This window comes from Cannabis sativa, unplaced genomic scaffold (genome assembly GCF_029168945.1).
Source record: "Cannabis sativa cultivar Pink pepper isolate KNU-18-1 unplaced genomic scaffold, ASM2916894v1 Contig2, whole genome shotgun sequence".
Lineage (NCBI taxonomy): Eukaryota > Viridiplantae > Streptophyta > Magnoliopsida > Rosales > Cannabaceae > Cannabis > Cannabis sativa.
In genome coordinates this window covers 1,326,668-1,342,471 of record NW_026870038.1, presented here as the reverse complement: position 1 = coordinate 1,342,471, position 15,804 = coordinate 1,326,668, and the positions used below count along the sequence as shown (strand labels likewise).

The window sequence follows — 15,804 nt, the reverse complement described above, 5'->3', positions numbered from 1 at the left end:
CTAAATCAAAATGGCCATGTATTAACATGCTATTGGTCCAAATTATAATTTTAAATTTTTAAAAAAATTAAAAATAAATAAATAAATTATTTAAAAATCATAAAAACTAAATAAATTATTATTATTTTTTCTTTAAGAAAAACTAAATATTATTACTGAAAAAAAAAAAGATAAAGAAAAATAAAAGAGAAGAGAAAAAGGGAAAAACGTGAGCTTCGTCCCAGTTACCTCTCCTTTGAGGTTCGTCGATCTCCTACACAATGCACCCTCTCCGCCGACAACGAAGCCTCCTTCGTTGCAGCTTAAGAAACGTCACCCATCTCTAGTCATCTGAGATCTCACCATCTTCGTCTTCTTCATCTCCAGCCACACCCCAACGAAGACGAAGAAGAACAAAGAAAAAAGAAAAGAAAAAACTAATTAATATGATTTTTTAAATAATATATCTATTTATTTTTAAAAAAATAAAAATTATGATTTGAACCAATAACATATCATGCAGTTTTGATTTATGAACCCGTTAAGAAAAGGACTAATAGACTTTTAAAAAATGTGACATTAGGGACTATTATTGCTATTTTTTGAGATTGAGGACTAATCTGTATCAAAGTGAACTTTTTAAAAAATTTTCCTCCAAATTTTCCTTAATTTAGAAAGATGACAAAGGTATAACTGTTGTGTGGCACAATTATCATGATAAGAAAGCATATTGGATTTATCCTTAATAGAATTATTGGTTTGATATGATAGTAAGAAAATTCTACAATATACAAATTGATGTATCGATACACTTTTATTTATTTTGGTATTTAAAAAAAAATTAGTCTATATTGTTTTTATAGTCGTATATGTTGTAATTATTTAAAATATTTGGTAAAATTTTGAGAAATTTAAAAAAATTAATAAGTAGAAAATAAGGTTTAAAAAATTTATTGCACGCGTGACATTTGCAATAACTAGGACAATAAACCTTACATCATCTCCAACTAAATTATCCAAAAGTCACTAGCTGTGGAGATTCAAAATGATGTAAAGAGTATAAAATTTTCACCATAAATGAACATGTGACAGATCGCACCTATCAATGACAATTAGCCAAATATTTTCTCATAAAAATTGGGTAGAGATACCTCAATTATTCAAACTAGAAGAAAAGAGAATAATATGACAAACTATATTAAAAATTTCCGATATTAGATATTAATGAACCATAAAACATAATGATATTAGATCAAACAGGACTAGACTATTATAAAAATAAAAAGCCAGCACAAAAATAACGCAAAAATAATACTTAAATTAAAAACAAATTTTTTACAACAATTCATGACATTTTTATGGTCAATCAAATAATATAATTTAATTAAATATTCTCATGCACAGTTAAACACAGTTATAGAATTTTAATGTATTTTTTACTCAAATAATCTAATTAATTATATTATATTAAACTCTCCATACCAAAGACACTATACATATTGGTAGGTAATAGAAATATTAAAAGTTACCAATAGTCGTTTACTAATCACAAAGCATCACTTCTTATTAACATTAGGTACCACTAGTACCTAATAAGAAAATTTTAATAAAATTATTAGTAACTTCACACATGAAAAGAAAAAACTCTTACAAGAGTGTTCGATTTATTTAAAAAAAAAAAAGTATATGGGAAAATTAGATTATTTATAAAAGAATTATTGTTGAAATTTTTAGAAACTGATTATAAGAAGTATTAAGCTAAAGAAGAAGTAAAATATAAATAAACACAATTTTTTTTCTTACGTGGTTGGGGTGTTAATAAATCTTAATCCATGTGTTAATATTAGTATATTGTTAATGGTGTCTTTTACACAATTTTTGACAGAGTTTTCTCTCTGTAAATACAAGATTTTTGATCCCCTTTAATAATGAAGGTGATGCTATATTTGTAGGCAACCATGCATAGTGAGTTGGGTTAATCAAGGCCAATAGGGTTTTTCTAGAATTTGAGCCCACTGATGGGGTATTAACATTTTGTGTGAGATTGGGTCTAAGGTTTAAGGCCTAATGCCAAAAGTGGTAGGTGTGGGACACTATTGAATGTATTGTTGAGAGTTTATGTGTTAGTATATGTGTGGTCTTTGGTGCATGGAGAAACGACAATGTCAAAGTAGTGGTCGTTTCATTCCTAGGTTGATCGTACCTTTTAGTCAGACCTCTCCTTTAGATAAGACAAATGAGACATTCCACAGATTTAGTGGGATCTTATCATAGGGATGCCACGTAAGATATTTGCCCGAAAGGCAATGCAAGATATCCTGAGACCCATGAGGTCCCGCCAAGTTGTTATGTGTACCCAAGTAGTTGTTTCGTGATTGGATACTTAGCTGTAGCGAATTAGAAAGATGTCAGCTATATGTCCTTCTTTTTGAGGAAATTACATTCTATATTCACTTTACTTTATTTGTTTTAATTTTTACCTTCATTTACATATTTTTTTTAAATATACCCACTTTTATAGATGATGTCCCTATTAGACCTCTTATGTTATGTAAATTATATGCTATACTTAAGTAGAGAGTGGGGGTATATTAGGCAATCCACTCAAAAAAGTGGGTATATTTTAATAAAAAAAAATAATATGAGGGTATTTTTGATTAATGGATACAAAAAAGAGGTATTTTTCAACTTATCTCCTTCTTTTTAGGGCTAGAGCCCAGGAGTAGAAGTCGTGTTTGACTTCCTCGGCCCTCCCTGCAGCTCGAGAGAGAGAGAGAGAGAGAGAGGTCGAGTGAGTTATTATGTTGGGAATGAGGGTAAGTCCAAACTTGGTAAATTTCTAATTTCCTTGACCTAGGACTATATATATAGCGATCATTAGTTTGGGACCTTCCTTTCTTAGGATGTAGAGAATGGGCTTGGGCCCATCTTCTTCTCTTAAGCCCATGATGGAAAATGTTGAATAGGGGTGAGTAACGATCGTTTGGTCGGTTTTTTTTTTTTAAAAAAAAAGTAAGAATTTCTTATTTCAATTTTCATGATTATAATTTGAAAACTAGCCGAATATTATATAAACGTAAAAAAACTGACCATTTTAATTCACGGTGTGGTCGGTTTAAATTGACCAAACTGAGCTTCATCTTTTTTTTTTTAAAAAAAAATAAGTTTAAATTTGCTATAATTATTTGGAAACTAAAAAAACTAGAGTATTGTATCAAATATCATACAATTTAAGAACAAAAACTTTTTTAGTTAAATAAATAATGTAAATTAAACTTTTATAAATTTACTCAAATTATTTGTGCTACTAGTATGGTAATGAGTTATATTAAGAAACTCGTATTACGTTATGAACAAAAAGAAGACGATACCAAAATAAAGCTACTTTGTCAAATTTCCCGCCTCTAAAAGCTTTGACCGGATCATTTTCGTATTTGTACATACCAAGAGACTCGAACCTCAGGGATCTTGTGAGAGCAAACCACATGTTATTAAACGAGAGCTTAAGCACCGCTACTCGAGCAATGGTACCTTAGAGTTCAAGAAACACACTATTTATTGTCTTGAGCAATTCCATTTCTTCCAATGTAGCAACTCCAGGTTCAACATAGCACAACTGAAAAAAGAAAACAATAATCACATCAACAATAGTCCTAACAAAATATAATAAATCATTCAGAAGTAGTGTTTGATCAATCATAAACCTGATACTGTGGTTTCTTTAGTGTATGAACCCCTCTTTTTATAAGTCTCTGCCATCCAACTTTTCGTTTAAGAGATTTTTCCAAGGCTGCTGTTCTCTGTAATAATGTAGCAGAAGAATTGAAACAAAGTTAAAAACCGCAATGTCAAAAACAGGTCGGAAAAACACCTCTTAAATCCATCTATAAAATATTTACAAGTTGACATTTCAAGTTGCATGAATAGGTGACAATGACATTACATGAGCCGGGTCCAAGATCAAGAGATTGTGCTGCTTGACACCGTTGCGTTGATGTTTGATTTGAATTCCAACAATGGTTCTTGAATGCCCATCATGTTGAAAATACAAGGGCCTGTTCATAAAAATCGTTCTCAAAACGTTAGAACACAATCAAATAATAGCGCGAAATTCAGAAGCTGTGGTTTAAGCTGCTCAAAGAGTTTGACATTCAATGGTGTATGCCTCGATTTTGTACTCAGTTGTTCGAGTGTAAATTGAAGGAGGGTAGGAGGACATCAACATTGTGGACAGCAGCCATTCTTGCTATCTTTTCGGGCCATATGGCTTGAAAGGAACAACAGTAAGAAAGGCTATGAGAGAAGGTTAACTTTCAGGCGATATACTTTCTAGACCTTAGCGATTCCATTATTGGGGGAGTTTACCAAATTTTTTGAATAACACTAATAAACTAGCTTTCATAGTTCTTTCAAGGACTGAATTGTGCACAAGTGATCATCTTGCTATCTTTTCGGGCTATATGGCTTGAAAGGAACGGCTGTAAGAAAGGATATGAGAGAAGATTAAATTTTGGGTTGCGAATTGGGAAATGAAAGGTCAAGTGTTTTGAGGGACTATACTTTCTAGACCTTAGTAGAGAATGGTTAAATTGTTTGTTTTTTGGCTTTGGAGATGCTCTGAGATCAATTCTGATCTCTATTCATTTGTATATTTCACATATTAACACAAAGTTGTTTCTTTTAAAAAGAACATAACAATGCAAAATTCAAGAAAACTAATGAAAACACTGACAAACAATCAAAAAGATAAAGACTTACGCTTTCTCACTAACAATTACATGACCATTACCGGGTTTATTCGAGTCAGAAAAGTAATTCCAGATCCAATCAACAAGAACCTGCTGACCCTCATTTTTATTAGTAATATCACTAGAAGAACAAGACTTCTCCTGCGCATTAGAATCTGCTTGAGAAGAAGAACAGTGATTCTTTTTCACTACAAATCTATCCATTGGTCCATAAACTTGAATCCCTCTCCTCTTAACTCCATTACCTTCACTCTTCCCTTCTACCTCGGTACTTGAACCCGGTACACTTAGATAAAGAGACTCAAGCTCCTTAGGACCGAAATCCACAATCATTGCTCTAAGTCCAAAAGATCTTAAAAGGGTAGCACATTCAGTAGTTCCAATCCATTTTTCCAAACCATAAATCTTCCCATTAAAATGTTCTGATCCAGGCTGATCAAAACCCTTTTCCCAAGCAATCTCAAGCCATCTTTGGAGTGATGGGATATCAGGAATGAACCCTTTCCCACCAAACAAAACACCCTTTACTTCTTCTTGTCTTTGATGAAACAAATGAGAACTCAACATCTGAATATTTCGCCACCCGCATCCCCAACCAACATCCTCACACTCAAGGCTCTCAAAATGATCAACATAACCAGATAAAACACTTATAGTATTATCGGATTCTGATTCCAAACACTTTCTCAACAATGCCATTAAACCACCACCTTCAACCTTATGAAATATGCTTCTGGATTGCAAATTAATCAAGCAATTTACCTTTTCATCAAAGCCCAGTTCAATTGGAAGGTCACTTATCACTTGGGATTTCTACAAACAGTATCAAAACACAAAAAAATATGACCAACAGAAAGATTGATCTAAAGACATGAAACATAGAAAATAAAAATTCAAGCTTTGATTTTTGAGATTAAAGCTTCTGGATTGAGAATTAATCAAGCAATTGATCAAAACCAATTGAAATGGAAGGTCACTGGTTACTTGGCTATTCTACAAACAGTATCAAAACACAAAATATGAACAGCAGAAAGATTGAACTGAAGACATGAAGAAAAAAAATAAAAAATGCAAGCTTTGACTTTTGAGATTAAAGCTTTTGGATTGAAAATTGATCAAGCAATTCACTTTTTCATCAAAACCCAGTTCAAATGGAAGGTCACTGATTCTTGGCATTTCTACAAACAGTATCAAAACACCAAAATATGAACAACAGAAAGATTGAAATAAAGAAATAAAGAATATAAAAATAAAAATTCAAGCTTTGATTTTTGTGATTAAAGCTTTAGGATTGAAAATTAATCAAGCAATTCACTTATCAAAACCCAGTTCAATAGGAAGGTCACTGATTACTTGGCATTTCCACAAACAGTATCAAAACAAAAAATAAATAAATATGAACAACTGAAAGATTGAACTGAAGACATGGAAAATAAAAAATCAAGCTTTTTGATTTTTTGAGATTACCAGAGGAAGAGGTGAAGGAGGGGCAAAAGCAATTTGTTGGGCCAACTCCAAATCATTTTCCAATCGTTGCTGTTCATGGTCATCAAGAAAATGATTGTTGGCATGCCTGAAAATGCATATGTACAACCACCATTACATACATAATATATAAAAGGAATTTTACTTTAATATATATATAAATATATACATAAATACCGTTCGAGTTCTGAAGATGAAAAACGAAGATGGCAGAAAGGGCATGGGAGGAGATCCATTGCTTCTTCTTTTACAGCTTCATCGCATTTATTGTTATACAATTTCAGTTAAAGATTGAACCTTTTGATTATGATGATGAAGATGAAGATGACTGTTGAGAATCAAATATTCAGACACAGCGCTTAAATGACATAATATGAGAAAACGACATAATCCGAGAAAAACGACAAGATCTGATAAAAACGACATGAATCGAGAAAAACGACAATACTTTCTGAAAATGAAATGCTAAAACAGAATGATTGAACAAACGACAAACATGACATGACGACGACACTAAATTAGTAAAACGACAATAAAAAACAGCAAACGACATGTATATAAGATGGTTTGAAAGAAAAGAAAAATGTTGAAATGATGAAGAACAACAAAACGATTACAAATGAAAATGAAAATTTTTGGGGTTGGTTAGATCTACAACCGATATGGAAACCAAGCATTTCGCGATTTAAAAATGTAGAATCTCATCTATATACAGATAATGAAGAACTATAAAGCTATGCTACCAAAGTCGCTTATTAATTTAGTATAATTTTTCAAACAAATTTTCAAAATTAGCACACTCTTGCAAGATCTCGACCCTTTAAGCCATTGTAGCACGTTGCCCAAAACATAATGGTTAGGTTTGGAAAAATTGTCTTTTTAATTATTAATAAATAACTATACATAAAAAACCAAAAGGTTAAATTGGCAGGAAAAAAAATATATAATTTGCGATTAATTTTAGTGTTTAACTGATATAAATGTATAACTCGATATTAAATTGCACCAATAGTGATATGACAATGACAGTTCATAATAGTGCTACGCACCAATAGCAATAAACATACATACACATATAATTCTTTTCAACTTTTTTTATTTTCTTACAAAAATTTTCACATGAAAGAATAACTCAGTTAAGCATCAAAGTTTAAAAACACATAAAACAAATAAAATGTGGGAAATTACATTAAATGTTTAAATGATAATAACAAATTTACAGTCAAAGATATGTACAAGTCTTAAATTCCTCCCTCCAAAATGGAGTTTTTCTTAGTTTTTGTGTTAGGTAACCAAACCAAATGCAATTTTTCCCATTATCAAAATCACAGGCTTATTATTATGCTTCTTCTTTAGAAACCACCCTAGTTCCACTTTTAGAGAGGAGGAGGTCTTTCATTTCTCTATAACTTCGAAGCTCTTCGAGTGCATCAGCTGCCTTTCGGGGCACAAAGAAGCCTGAAGCAGTAGTGATTCCTCCATCAGGTTCGGCCTTGAAAGAATTCGTTGAGTAACAGCTCGAATCTTGACGCAGGGGAGGTGCATTCCTAAGCATGTGAACGAGAACACCGACAGCTGCATCGTGTGACTGTGATTTTCGAACCATTGGCAGTGATTGTGAAGCGGGGTCGGAAGGTTTTCTGCCAGGAAGATTTTGACTGCTCAATCGAAAATTACCAATAGGGAGAAATAAACATATAAGATACAAAATAAAGTATGGTCTAAACCGATTTTAAACAACTTAAAATGATTGTCACGGAAACGAAGTCTAGATTTTAGCTTGCTAACATAAAAGTTCATAAGGAATTGTGTCTGAATAATTAAAATGCCACAAAATCATCTAAATATCAAAAATTCAATTCAGATAGTGGAATAGTACTAAGATATTTTTTTCCCTTGATCAAATATCATCATAGCATTTTGCTTGTTTATTTGTACTAATGCAAAATAACCAAAAAACAGACATGCTTCAATTCCAGATAGCTTATTCAAGCACCCAAAGAACCAACCAAGTCTAAAATTGTAACGGCTAATGACTCGATTGATAGCCATAGCCCATAGTAATTCGCAAAATTTAAGTACCTGTGATGAAAATCTGGTAAATCATCGACATCGAAAGGACATGAGAAGCCAATATCATCCATGTCATCCTGAAAAGACAATCTGCCGGAGCCAGGAGAGAACCCAACACGTGGTGAGCCGCTGGAAGATAATGGTCCTGAAAACCGCCCTGAATCATCTCTACTATCTTTTATGGCCTACAAGGAAAATTAAGTAAAGTTATCAGCAAAGACAACAATACAACAAATGACTGAAATGCTATAAATGTAGAGAAAATTGCTAAATTAGAAAGACCACAACTACCTTCGGGCCACTGAAATGGTTTGAATTTCCAGTCGGGGTTTCTCCAGCTCTTGAAGGATCTAATCTCCGTAATGATCTTATCCCAGATGGAGACTCCTGCGATGAATTATCGTTTCTAGTGCTTCTGGGGGATAATGGAGGAAGAGAATTTCTACTTGGATCGGAAAAATTTGAAGAAAGGTATCTAGAACCTCTGGTTGTCATTGTTGATGGAATAGATACAGGGGCGGTTTCTGAATGTCTACGACCTTGCATTGAATTAGGATTATTACCATTGTAGAAGTATGTAGGGGGCGATGGAGATGGAGATGGAGACGACGAAAATGGAGGTGAAAGCTGATACTCATCAAAACTAATTGGCTTTTGATAGCTTAGCAATCGGTTATGGACTCTGTTGGGATACATATCGTTAGGTGATGATGGAAAATCGGATGATGTAGGAGATGGACGATATGCAGGTGGAGATCCGAAAAGTGTTTGGTTTTGAACAAAGGGTCCAGGCCTATGAAAACCGCTTGTCCAACTGTGTGGGCGTTCAGCTGGTACGGGAGATGAAGATTGAACTCCTCTCAATGGAAAGGAAGTTGCACGAACACCCTTATCCGAAGCAGGGAAAGATCTCATAGGGTCAGTAGCAGGACTGCCAACATAATCCTTAATTATCTTAGGTGGCATTGCTGTTGAAGGCTCAAGATTAAAATCTGATAGGCTTGAATGGTAAGTTACAGACATACAAAGACGACCAGGGAAAGCCTCCACAGGCGTGAAACTATATTCTTCCATGAATTTCTCCTCTGGTCTAGTGAATGGATCCCCAAAAGAAGAAACTTTGTAAATAATATCAAAATTATAAGTATGACTAGAACTAGTTAGCTGTTTAAAGATCTTGTGGGCTGGCAAAAGTCTCATCAACGAACATAGAGCACGAAGAAGTACTATCGATTTCTGATAAGTCTTTTTGTAAGAGACAGAAATTTCACCACTTTGAGGAGCTACCACCCTAGGAGATTCATACTGAACAACCCACCTCTCTATAACCGTCTCAACAGGCGTTCCAACTGTTGATCCGGTGTATAGATTGTCCACAGATGAAGAGTTGAGCCCTTCATGAACAAGTATTATGTCGATTATCATTGGATCCATCACATTTCTATGCCAAAAGTTCAAATTTTCTAATGCTGGAGGGCGATCTCCTAGTATTAAATTGAACCATTTGTCACTCTTTTTCACCCGAGATACCAACGAAAGATCGCCACTATGATCATTTCGACACAAAGAGGGAATCCTAGAGTCCAAAATAATATGCAAACTCTTCAAAAGAAATTGAGAAACAATATGTTCCAATTTCCCCAATTCAGATTGAGGATTACTATGCAAATCCATATTCTTAGAAAGCTAAAACTCCAATCACATCTCCTTCTCCTCTTTCAAACCATCCCAAATTAGAAGCAATCTATTCCCAGAAAAACCATAAAACCAAAAAGCTCAAAGTCAAATTCACAACCTTTAAAAACTAAAAACCCAATTTCATCAAATTAAAATCAACAAAATCCCAGATGAACATATATACACACACACACGTAAATATTTAAACTCAAAAAAGAAACAATCTTGCACTGAAATCATACAGTTACCTTAATAAAAACTGAAGCTTTATGATCTAACCATGCAAATTGACCTTCAATAAACGAAATCCCACAAAAATCAGTGACACCCAAATCATCAAAACACAAAATAATCATGTGGGCAACAAAGATTCCGCCCCCAAAAACTAGTCGATCATGCGAATGGACCCAATCTAAGTAAAGATTCATTGAATAAAACAAAAAACGTGTAATGATTAGTGAAAGTTAAGACTTACCAAAAGGAAAGAAATAGAGTAAAGGTAGTTAAAGTTGTTGTTGATTCTTCTTCTTCTTCGAATTATCCAAAAAAATTAAGACTTGCGTATAGCACAAAAAGTCCCATTCAAACTGGTTCTTCTTGTCTTTTTATTTTTGTTTTTTTTTTATTTAAATTTAATTTAATGCAATAAATATGATTAATGTTTGGATTATATTTAATTTAATTTAATTAATATTAATTATTATAGCTAAGAAGATTGAAGATCCTTTGGGCTTTTGTATTGGGTGTACTTTAAGGTTGGGGATAGTTTAGTGAGTGTTTGGGTGCACGTTAGGGATTCTACACCCTTTTTTTATTTTACAAAAGAAATTTGCATTTAGGGTCACTTCTTTTTTTTAGGGACACTTCTTAAAATAATATAAAATAAAATATCTTTAAAAAAATATATATTTGTATGAAAAAACGTATTTTATGAAAATACTATAGTGGAAGATTTTAGAAATTTTATTTTGGGATATTTCAAAAGGATTTGAGTAATTTGTGGCATAAATATATAAGTTTAATTTCTGGTTGTAAATAAATACTTAAGTTTAATTTTTAGCGGTAATAATACCTAAGTTATATTTCTTGAATTTTGTAGTTACTTAACCAATTGACTAATAGTATTTGAATAATGATTTCAAATATTGAGCTAATTTCTTAATCATAATTTGATTTAATTAGAATAGTAATATTAGAATTTAGCGGTAATAATACTTAAGTTATATGATAATGTTTGAATTTTTAGCGGAAATAAATTATCATATATAAGATGAATGACCTACTCCTCTTAATATAGTCAATTGGTTTTGAGATAAAACCCTCATTCACCTTATCCCGAATTCTAACAAAGTATCAAGCTGATTGTGATCCGTTGTAATCCCAAAGTATCCCCAGTCCAAAAAGACGAGCCAAACTTAAAAACTTCGTTGTCTCCCCTTTAACCTCAATTTGAAATGTTTTCAACTAATGTGTGTCAATTATCAGTGTTAAGGTTTTCAACCTGTTTCAATATCCACATATTTCTCGACGTGTACACTCACAAATTTTGCAATTTGGCCTTGTAGGAATTTTTCAAATGTCACGTTTCGACCTTATAGTTTCTTAAAGGTCGTTTATTGTACCCACACTTTCTAAGATCAAACGTGAGAAAAATGTATTAAAATTAGTCTCACATTGCTAATATATGGAAATAAATTATCATATATAAAATAAATGACCACTCCTCTCATAACCAATTAATTTTGAGATAGAACCCATTCACTTTATCCAAAATTTTAACAAATACTATTCTAATCTTCATGATCGTATGAAAATTGTCATATTTTATATAAATAAGAAAATTTTAACTAGAAAAACACAATTTGTATCAAAAAAAAATGTTATGCTACAGGCAAGAGTTCTTACAACATGTCAAAATTCTGGTTTAGACTTAAGACCACAAAAATCAATGAATTCCGACGAGTCTTTCCACACGAGGAAAGAACTCAGTAAGGCCGGAACTTCCTCGCTGCTCTGAGCTGCTGTATTTTCTTTTTGTCCTGCTCAAATTTGCTTTGGAGCAACATAATCTCTGAAACAAATCAAAGATTTTTGTTTCAGTTGGCGCATCATTTTAACCAACGATTTCGGATAATAACTATCGATTTTGAACATTTCTTTAAAAGGTTAAAGTTGTAGGAGTCAACATACCATTCCTCTGGGATTCTTTTCTTTGGAAGCGGTAGAAGTCAAGACCAACTTCATTGGTTTTCTTCTTGGCCAACTTGTTATCTGCAACAGCTTGGGCAACAGAACCGACAGTGATTCCACTTTCAGCATCGGTTGTCTTTTTTCTTCCTTTATGATGGGTAACAACTGTCCATCCCCCTTCGGAAACACGAGCTTCTCTTTCTTTTCTTTCCTGCATATTCCAGAGCCATGAAACATACGTATTATAATTTCACATCTAATGTTCTTTCCTAGATATGATTTATTTAATAAACTTTTTTCAAATACTCTTATCCTCCTGCCAAACCCTACAACCCCGAGTTTTTCAAATTGATACGAATTATGGAAACATCATTATGAGAATGAAACATGCAATTATCATCAATGTTTACATATGCTTGGAGCATAAGAAATTATGGTGCATGTTGATTATGACATTGCTTAAAAGAAAATGGTTGAAAAGAGTAAGAGAAACTGAATGTGACTCAAAAGTCTTTGAAAGATATACCTCTTCTAATTTTGCTTCGTGAACAGTTATGAACTCATCTATTCTCTCTTGAAGTATGGTCAACCCTGGTCGACTTTCATGATACTTTGTAATCCATTCTGCATTTATGTAATTCTTATAAGTGAGCAAAATATTCATGTCTTCCCCATCAATAAAAAGACGGAAAATATTATGTTGTACAGAAGACGGTTTGAACAAAGCAGATTTCCCACCAAACTACATAAAGAAGGCATGTGTAGATCTTAGCAGAGATGGCCTAATTGCACAAAAATCAGATTCCGTTGACGACAAACGTTATATTACTTGCTTTTTTCTAAATAAAATGCATATATTTCTACACTACAAGTGGAGTGTGTTTGTTAGTACAGATTATAAGTACTACTGCACATCAAAAACAAGTCTTTCAAATTGAGAATACATACTTTTCATTCCTTTGGAACAGTCTTCATCCCCCGAAGAGATAAGATAAACATCATCTTCATTAATCACTTCTTCCTTTTCTAGTGACTTCAACTCTTTTAATGAATCATGATCCTTCTTCAGTTTCTTTTTGTTTTTCTTTGCTTCCTTTGACTTGCCTACAATGACAGTTTTGTTTAGTAATCCCTCTATGTTGAATGATAACATAAAAAGAGTATTTGTTGTCTCTAGAATGCAAATTATTCAAAACTAGTAAATGTTCAAAACCGACTAAATACCTTTCTTCCTTTTCAAAATGGGTTCATCTGTTGAAGGGGCATGGAAAACCTCATTCTGAGTATCTTCTATTTGATCTTGTGCGGAGTCATCTTCCTTCGAAGAATTTTGATATTTTTTCTTCTTCAAAGATTTCTTTGATCTACCTACTAGAGAAGAAATACCTAATCAAAAGACAATTTTAGGTGAGGTACAATCAAAATGGTGTTGGTTTTAATGACACTTTCCTTAGTGCGAACAAGGTGCTTTGGGTTGTGACTTCATAATACAAATAAAATTAAATTTCTTAAAAGAACAATATTCTAATCTTGACACTCAATGTGGGCAGATTTTACTACCCTTCTACAGGGAAAAACCAAAGAATATCCTAGCCTACATAAAATTTAGGGTTCTAGGAAAATAAACAAATGTATGAGTTGGGTGTACCATGTTGTTCGTTTGAACCATCAGCAGTCTCAGAATCAATTTGGTCTGTGTTTTCAATTAAAGCATTGTTGTTCTCTGCATTCTTCAATTTTCCCTTCCTAGGTGATTTCTCCCCTTTCTTCTTTTTCCCTTTTCTTATTGAAATATCGTCTGAAGCAATTTAGAGAAAATAATTATAAGTTATCAACCACAAAGGCAATTCAAAAATCATTTAATGAGTAAAAAAATACAAATTTACCATTAAAAGCAACTTGAACATAGTTGCCAACACCCACATTATGTTCCTTCTTCCTTTTTCTCTTCTCCAATTGTCGATTCACTTTAGGTTCGACATCCTTTTCATTTAATTTTCTATCTAGACATAAGCCAAATAAGAGTTAGAAGGTTGAGACCCTTTACTGAATTCATACAAAAGATATCATTCTTGATTGATCCTTCGTTGCTTTAAACATTTGGTTTGAAAAAGCTAAACAAATTTGGTTAATTAACTCTCATATTCAAAATTTTACTAAATAAGTTTGTAAATCCTATTTGCTAAAAACCCTAGAAATCTGGTGTACTGCAGAACAAAAAATCTATGCTCTCAAGCAACAAAGGACAGAACCCAAACTAGAAAAATGCAATTTAAAAGCATATACTAAACCATGGCTGTGTTAAACTCAATAACCATGTGTCTTCCCAATAAGACCCAGATACAATTTTGAAGAACTAATATGATACATACAAAAACCAAATAAAAATATAACAAAAAAAGTCATAAGTTAAGTAGAAAAACCTTCTTGGGAAAGCTCAATAAGCTTGTTATTTTTCCTCTTCTTCTTCTTTTGAAAATCATTGGTTCCCATCTCTATATTTTTCAAAGACACACAGCAGTCCTAACTGGGACAGAGTGGAATAACCTTACCACTTGGGAAGACGAAGTGAGAGCATGTAGTCCACTTGTTAGTGATGTAGAAGTTCCTCTTTATTCTGCATGTATCTACATATCACTACTATAAGTGAAACAAACACTAAAGCAGTTTCCAAAATGATAAGCTAAAATAACCATAAACAAAACCAGAGCAAAATTAAAGTACTTCTCGACAAGAAAAACAACCTTACTCAGATTATATATAAACATACATGTGATCTATTAGTATTACAAAATGCTAACAAAAAAATTATGCTATTGTAGTGAATATGCATAAGATAGACATCCAGAAATAAAGAAGGAGCACAATAACCCAACAAAGTTTTTCATTGTTCCATACAATATAAAAACAAGCTTGCTTTACTGGTTGAGCTTTCAGTATTAAACACTAGATTTTAATAGTATGAAAACTTTGACTATAGTAGGCCAGAGTATGAAAATCCATGCACCACACCATAACTACAAACACTTTTATAATTAATTAACTTCTTATAATTTTTTAAACATAACAATAAAATTTTTGGTTGCAGCTTCAACTTTCTCATCACTATCCAACAATGGAGTCATAAAATGAAATGAGCAAATCTTCCTCATCAGTCTATTCTCAGGTCAGTTGCCAAATGGTACCCAAAATAGGTACCAAGTTTCAATTTTCAAAGTTTTAAATTGCATATATACTTTTCTCTAACCCCTAATTCTCTCAGTAACAATGATAAAGCTCTATATTTTCGGATTAACTTCAACAACAAAACTATTCATAATTTCTTAAAAAAAACAAAATTAATGAAATGAAGTTGTAGCAAATCGATGGCATAATAAGCAATTTACGAGGTATTGTATTGTATCAATAACAAACGATATCACAAAGAAAAGCAATACAAAGGAAAATTACAGAAATTACGCCTAAAAAGAAAATTCAGGAAAGAACTACATATCACACATGTACCGTACCATAGAGAGAGAGAGAGAGAGAGTGGTGAGTGAGGATCCCGGAGAGAGAAGATAGGCGGCGGTAGGTGGCGGAGGGGGTAGGGTTCCGTTGGGGTAGTGAGAAAGAGAGATATTATGTTTGGTTTGGGTGAATCGACAGAGAA

At 32.8% G+C, this 15,804-nt stretch overlaps 3 protein-coding genes across 10 annotated transcripts; all 3 read right to left on the bottom strand.

The window, feature by feature from the left end:
* Window positions 1-3,208: 3,208 nt before the first annotated feature.
* LOC133033041 (uncharacterized) lies at window positions 3,209-6,573 on the bottom strand. Its single transcript, XM_061107576.1, has 6 exons — window positions 6,390-6,573; window positions 6,195-6,300; window positions 4,738-5,540; window positions 3,923-4,034; window positions 3,684-3,779; window positions 3,209-3,595 (listed from the first exon to the last, which is right to left on the bottom strand). The coding sequence occupies exons 1-6, from the start codon at window positions 6,446-6,448 to the stop codon at window positions 3,512-3,514; spliced, it is 1,260 nt and encodes a 419-aa protein (XP_060963559.1). The 5' UTR covers window positions 6,449-6,573; the 3' UTR covers window positions 3,209-3,511.
* Window positions 6,574-7,284: 711 nt separating this feature from the next.
* On the bottom strand, window positions 7,285-10,628 carry LOC133033085 (autophagy-related protein 13a-like). Of its 3 annotated transcripts, none has more exons than XM_061107656.1 (5): window positions 10,438-10,628; window positions 10,211-10,254; window positions 8,577-10,029; window positions 8,295-8,470; window positions 7,285-7,870 (listed from the first exon to the last, which is right to left on the bottom strand). In XM_061107656.1, the coding sequence occupies exons 3-5, from the start codon at window positions 9,957-9,959 to the stop codon at window positions 7,552-7,554; spliced, it is 1,878 nt and encodes a 625-aa protein (XP_060963639.1). In that variant the 5' UTR covers window positions 9,960-10,029; window positions 10,211-10,254; window positions 10,438-10,628; the 3' UTR covers window positions 7,285-7,551. The 3 variants fall into 3 exon arrangements, with proteins under 3 accessions (XP_060963639.1, XP_060963641.1, XP_060963640.1); XM_061107658.1 differs by having other exon boundaries at window positions 7,285-7,852; XM_061107657.1 differs by lacking the exon at window positions 10,438-10,628 and having other exon boundaries at window positions 10,211-10,268.
* A 1,140-nt stretch (window positions 10,629-11,768) lies between these two features.
* On the bottom strand, window positions 11,769-15,804 carry LOC133033086 (ribosomal RNA-processing protein 7-like). Of its 6 annotated transcripts, none has more exons than XM_061107659.1 (9): window positions 15,662-15,804; window positions 14,576-14,779; window positions 14,039-14,155; window positions 13,801-13,950; window positions 13,377-13,538; window positions 13,101-13,256; window positions 12,679-12,776; window positions 12,153-12,363; window positions 11,769-12,033 (listed from the first exon to the last, which is right to left on the bottom strand). In XM_061107659.1, exons 2-9 carry the CDS (start codon window positions 14,643-14,645, stop codon window positions 11,948-11,950), a joined length of 1,050 nt encoding a protein of 349 aa, XP_060963642.1. In that variant the 5' UTR covers window positions 14,646-14,779; window positions 15,662-15,804; the 3' UTR covers window positions 11,769-11,947. The 6 variants fall into 6 exon arrangements, with proteins under 6 accessions (XP_060963642.1, XP_060963644.1, XP_060963646.1 ...); XM_061107661.1 differs by having other exon boundaries at window positions 13,377-13,523; XM_061107663.1 differs by having other exon boundaries at window positions 13,377-13,520.